The sequence below is a fragment of the Dendropsophus ebraccatus genome, chromosome 2 (assembly GCF_027789765.1).
Source record: "Dendropsophus ebraccatus isolate aDenEbr1 chromosome 2, aDenEbr1.pat, whole genome shotgun sequence".
Taxonomy (NCBI): Eukaryota; Metazoa; Chordata; class Amphibia; order Anura; family Hylidae; genus Dendropsophus; species Dendropsophus ebraccatus.
In genome coordinates, this window is record NC_091455.1 from 201582587 (window position 1) to 201588586 (window position 6000).

Genomic DNA, 6000 nt, shown 5'->3' on the forward strand with positions numbered 1-6000 from the left:
CGCAGTAGCACACGTCTCTTTCTGCCTCTACTGATCGGTCACAGTCTAAACACTCAGATAGGAGACGGCTGTGCCTGTTTAAAGTTTAGTATAGTATGGCTTGCATATGACATTGCTGACCTCCCCGACCCCCCCCCCCCCCCCCCCCCAAGAACACACACTGGTCTTTCCCCTTGTACTTGATCTTCCAGGTGTGGTTTGTATCATTCTATTGCATGGTGGTGGATTAGGACTGTTGGTCACTATGCTATGGAAATGTCCGTGCTGTTATTGTAAGGACGTTTAGCAGCAACATGTACCATGACAATGGGGCTACGACATTAAGCAGGGGGAGGAAACTTACAGCATCTGCACAGATACACTGCATGTGGGATGTGTGGGGCTACTAAAAGTCCTATGTGAGGGCAGTACTGACCAGTGTACTTACAGTTGGACCTGCTGTATGTGAGGTGTGAGCAGCCAACCTGGAACAGCCCTGGTGAGGACTGGTCTGAGACAACCCTCCAAAGTTCTGCTGAGTGAATGGAAACCCATATATGTGATCTGCTCCCCCTGAATACTTGGATGTCTTCTTCTCTCTCTGTACTCTGAACTGCTGTTTACAACAATTTTTCCAAAGTCCAAAGCCCAATTGAGCCAAAAGCATCCAGGAACAGTCTGCTTTCAGATGTATGTCAAAAGCAGCGGGACAACCAGCTATACAGAGGAGGTTGTGTAGATTCTACTGCGGCAAAATGGTACATAATTTTTAACGAAGACTAGAAATATGCCTGATATGTCTTATATTTAATTTAAGAGGCAAATGTGTCCATTGTCTTCCAAAATTATGCAAGTACATAGGATCAACTACTCGCTACTCATATTACATTAAAGTGTCACTGTCACTATAACTTTCAAAACCTAAATTAACAGGGGATGTGAAATAAAGTATATTATCTATTTATATATTTTTTAGTTATCATGCTTTAAAAGAAAGCTATACTTACTTGAAATCTAGGTCCAGTCTCCTAAATACAGGAAGTCCTGGTCAGTACAGAGAGCTATGGCTCAATGCATCCATCAATCACATGACTACCTTCTCTCTGTGATGACACATGACCACAACTTCCTGCGTTTGGTCTCTTTTTGCTTTGTTTTACAGCATGATAAATAAAATTTAAAAAAAATAATGAATGTAAATCGTAAACATGTTTTATTTCACATCCCCTGTTGATTTATATTTTGAAAGTTATAATGAAACCTTAAAGGGGTACTACGGCACAAATGTTTTTCTTCCAAATCAACTGATATCAGAAAGTTATATAGATTTGTAATTTACTTCTATTTACAAATCTCAAGTCTTCCCATACTTATTAGCTGCTGTATGTCCTGCAGGAAATATTGTTTTCTTTTCAGTTTGACACAGTGCTCTCTGCTGCCACCTCTGTCCAAAGCAGGAGAGGTTTTCTATGGGGATTTGCTGCTGCTCTGGACAGTTCCTGACATGGACAGAGGTGGCAATAGGGAGCACTGTGTCAGACTGAAAAGAATGCACCACTTTCTGTAGAACATACAGCAGCTCATTTAAAATTTTTAAACAGTAAAGTTAATTACAAATCTATATAACTTTCTGAAACCAGTTGATTTGAAAGAAAAAGGTTTTTACCGGAGTACCCCTTTAAAGTACCTCCAAAACTGTGACTATATACTGTGCTGCACCCTAAAGACATTGTGTCCCCCTGGAGTACACGTGTCACCGTTTTGTATAAATTATGATCCGATAGTCTTTTGTTTTACACGGTCACAACACTACTTGACAAGTATCATGACGTACTTTGTTATTCTCCTTGGTAAATACAATAAACCCTCTCTGATTCCTACAGCAAAGTAGTACTGCATGGGTTAACCCCCAAAATGACAGTCAGACCCTAGTGACATATTCTTGCAAGCTATGCCACCACTGTCCGATGATATGTCCACACACTGATATCGACATCGATAACTAGCAATATAAGAAGAACACCGGATTACTCACCCAGCAGACAGCATGGCCACAGTAGATGTAATAATGCGAGTAGTATGAAGGCAGTCATTGTAAATATCTCATTATTCTTTCCGGTTCTTAAGGTAACAATGTGAGTATAACTGCAATAAGCAAATCCAGTTGCAGCCCACTATAGGAAGTAATAGTCCAAATTTGTGGTCTCTTAATAATGAAAGCATATCCTGTCACATCCTGACCTTAAAGAAAGCAGAACCTCCCCGTCCTTCCTGCCTTCATAAGTCTGTTCATGATTGTTACGTAATTAAATCAGGGAGACACAATTCAGCCAATGTGGGACCACACCTCCTGGTCAGTTCATTGCATCATTTTTCTTCGGAAGCATTTCGTAATTTCTTGTCTTATTGTTGTTTTTTTTTTAATGTCATCTGTGGCAAAACTGGACAGATGAATAAAGTGTCTATAGAGAAGTTTATACGTTCTGGTTGTGCGAAAAAGTTATGTTAAGTACATTTCCTCTAGGATATTAACTGTTAGAGATGAGCGAGAACTAAAATGCTCAGGTGCTCGATACTCGAGACGAATATTTCCCGATGCTCGGGTGCTCGTTTTGAGTAACGAACCCTATTGAAGTCAACGGGAAACTCGAGCATTTTTGCAGGGGACCAAAGCTCTGCACAGGAAAGGTTGCGTGAAAACCTGGAAACCCCAGAAAATGAAGGAAACAACACGGAAATGGACAGGAAACTGCAGGGGCAGCTCCACGTGCACAGGACACAGCACAGTGAGGATAGGTATAGCTGAACTACAGATCCCAGCCAGCCAGAAATTGTCAGCAACAGGACAAATTGACTACTGACAGCTGCATTACAAGACCAAGCCAGCAGCCAAGAGTAGCAAAAAAAATGTTTTAAAAATGTTAAGCCCTTAGAAGGACTGTTGGGTTCTTCGGATTTCTGCCTAACCGCACACTAATATCCTGCCTAACGCTCTCCCTGACAGACAGCAGCTCTCTCCCTAAGCTTATCCAGCCTGCGTCTGACACGAGCACCGCGGGACCTGATTCTTATATGCCCAGGTCAATTGATCTGGCCAGCCAATCGCCGCTATGGACATGTAGGGTTCCCACGTGATGCTATAAGCTCCCAAAACCTCTCCTGCATGATGATTGGCTGAAAAAAGCCACCAAACATGCAGGAAGAGGAAGATGCCATTGTCTCAAGTATCGCGAGATGCTCGTCCGAGTAACGAGTACCATCGGGTACCCTAATACTCGAATGAGTACCAAGCTCGGACCAGCATGCGCGCTCATCTCTATTAACTATCTATGCATTTCCTCTAAGATAATCACTATCTTATGGGGTGGCTGTTGTTTTTTTGGCTATGTTGTCCTGTGGTGACCCTGGCAGATTGCCCAATAAAAAACTAAAAATTCAAGACAAAAAACATTAAACCAAGAATCCCAGATTTAATTCCACTCAGTCGTCTTGTGAATGCTTTTACCTGCAGCTTTTTATATCATATCTATGAAGGTATACAAAGTTTTGGGGGGGGTGATACACAAGTGTAAATGAGTTGGTCACAGTTGTTTCAGAAAACACCCCTCCATGTTAAGGCCTATGTGGTCCTCAGTTTGAGGGGGGAGGGCATATTACATTTAGGAGGCAGCAGTAAAGTGATATACTTAGTTGGCAAAGCCTTACGTATTTTTTTCTGGGGGCTTGTCATCATAATTATCAACATTGGCAGCGGTGATTTAGAGAAACCCCTTCCTTACTGTTTTGCACTTTTTTAATTTCTGTTCACATAGCATCTTGTAAACCCAGTGTATCAGCACCCCCCCCCCCCCCTCAAATCCAATCCATAGAAAGGTACTGTAAATGACCCCCCAGCATGAGGCCCTGTTAGGTGCAACAGTTCTCTAGGAGTATTTTATGGTATATCAGAGAGGAGTAGATGCTGTCCAGTGGTTGACTAGACAAGTAAGTATGTGAGTACTGCAAGCAATCAGCCTAATTCTGGTGCCTTCCACTTAAATAGAATAAGAAGTAAGAACCCCAAATCACCTTGTCACTATTCCTACTACTGTACAGTGTTGCCTCCTGAATGTAAATCTCCCATTCTCTTTACAGTGAAGACCATTATTATTGGACAGACAGGTAAGGGAAAAGAAGTCTAGGTGAGTACTGCTGGCAAACAGGCCAGTTCTGGTCCCCTAAAGAGAATAAGAAATAGCTGTGCACCATGAAGAGGACTCCCAGGGGCTCAATAACAGCAATGAGAGTACAAACGCCACTTTGTCAACAGTTTAAGGCTATGTTCACATTACGTAAAACTACGGCCGTAGTTCTCGCCGCAGAACTACGGCCTTAGTTTTGCGGTGTGTGACATAGCTTTATGTTGAATGGGATCCCGGCCGGAGCGTACACACATCGTACACGCTCCGGTCGGGAGCCCATGCGGCTCCGGAACAAAACTGACATGTCAGTTTTCTGCGGCCGGAATTCAGTGAATTCCGGCCGCAGAAAGGCCTGTCAGTTCACACAGTGCAGCGAGCGGCTCCGGCTGCTCGCTTCACTGTGTGCTATGGGAAGCTCTGATGCGGGCGCACTTAAGTACTGGCTGCCATGATCCGGGCAGAGACCGGCCGTTTCGTGACCCGGCCGGGGTCAAGGAACGGTCGGTCTGTTACGATGTGTGAACATAGCCTAAAGGGTTAATGTAACTAAACCAGGCAGGTTTTTAAAAACGTTTTGAAACGTCCTTTTTTTTGTTAACTTGGTACCACACTAAAAAGTATTGTATAAATCATTTTAACTTTATTATATATGACATTACAAATGTGGTAATATGTGTTGTTTTGGTTTTTTAGTAAGGGGTTAACCACTTGGAAGTAGAGTTACTGAGTTGCGGGGGCTGGATGGATGTTTGTGTTGTTTCAGCTTGTTCGCCTCTCGCACAGACACACACTCCTCCTCACGCTCCCTCCCCCGACTGTGCCGTCCAGCTGGAGCTCACTAAGTCCATGTTTGTGATGTCCGTTTAGCATGTACATTTAGCTATTTAGCATTTAGCTATTCCATACAACAGGATCCATTAAAAAACAAATGTTAAAGGGATATTTCTATTTAAATCAGGGATGGGGAACCTTTGGCCCTCCAGCTGTTGCAAAACTACAATTCCCATCATGCCTGGACAGCCAAAGCTCTTTGGCTGTCCAGGCATGATGGGAGTTGTAGTTTTGCAACAGCTGGAGGGCCAAAGGTTCCCCATCCCTGATTTAAACTAACATAGTTAAATTTGAAGGACTCAAGTTAAATATTTTTGCAAATACATTCATTTAGCAAACTTGCCTTCTTCTTCAGATATACTGCTTTTTCCAGCCCATTGTTAGCGACTCACTGTCTAGGTTACCAACCACCACTCTGCTCTAAAAGCAATGGTTTGGTGTGTATAAAAATCTAATAAATATACAGTGGTACCTTGGTTTAAGAGCGTTTTGGTTTAAGAGCTCACAGTTTTTCAAACTTGTGACTTAGTTTAAAGTGACTGTACCACCAGGCCCAGACTGAAGCACTGGAGGCGGGCCGACCCACCCTTAGTGGGAAGAAACTCCAGCCCCTCTATGACGTGACTCCATTAGAATCAATGGAACCCTATCATAGAGGGGCTATGGTTTCCTCCCACTAAGGGTGGGTCGGCCCGCCTCCAGTGCTTCAGCCTGGGCCTGGTGGTACAGTCACTTTAAGAGCATTGCTTTGGTTTAAAAGCTCCCTGTACTGGGTGGGAGGCGGAGTGGAGGAGGGGCATGGTCTGCATAGCGGGGTCTACAGTACTGCACTCTGATCCAGGAAGTCTCCCTCATCTTCCAAATCATAGCAGATCTACTTCAGGCTGGGGCTTACATCAGGGGACAGGACTGTGGAGGTAATCTCTTCATAGCTGTAACCCCTCTCTCCTTGGACAGAGAGTGCTGCATGTATGTGCCCACATCTGTCCTGCTCATTCCTTCATGCTCC

The 6000-nt window shown here is 43.6% G+C and overlaps 1 protein-coding gene across 1 annotated transcript in view; it reads right to left on the reverse strand.

Moving 5' to 3' along the window:
* Positions 1–2288, reverse strand: part of LOC138783857 (macrophage mannose receptor 1-like) — a 39341-nt gene extending 37053 nt beyond the window's left edge. The window contains exon 1 of the mRNA XM_069959126.1: positions 2015–2288. Coding sequence (XP_069815227.1) covers positions 2015–2072 — 58 coding nt within the window. The 5' untranslated portion in view covers positions 2073–2288. The remainder of the gene's footprint in view (positions 1–2014) is intronic.
* Between the last annotated feature and the right edge of the window lie 3712 nt (positions 2289–6000).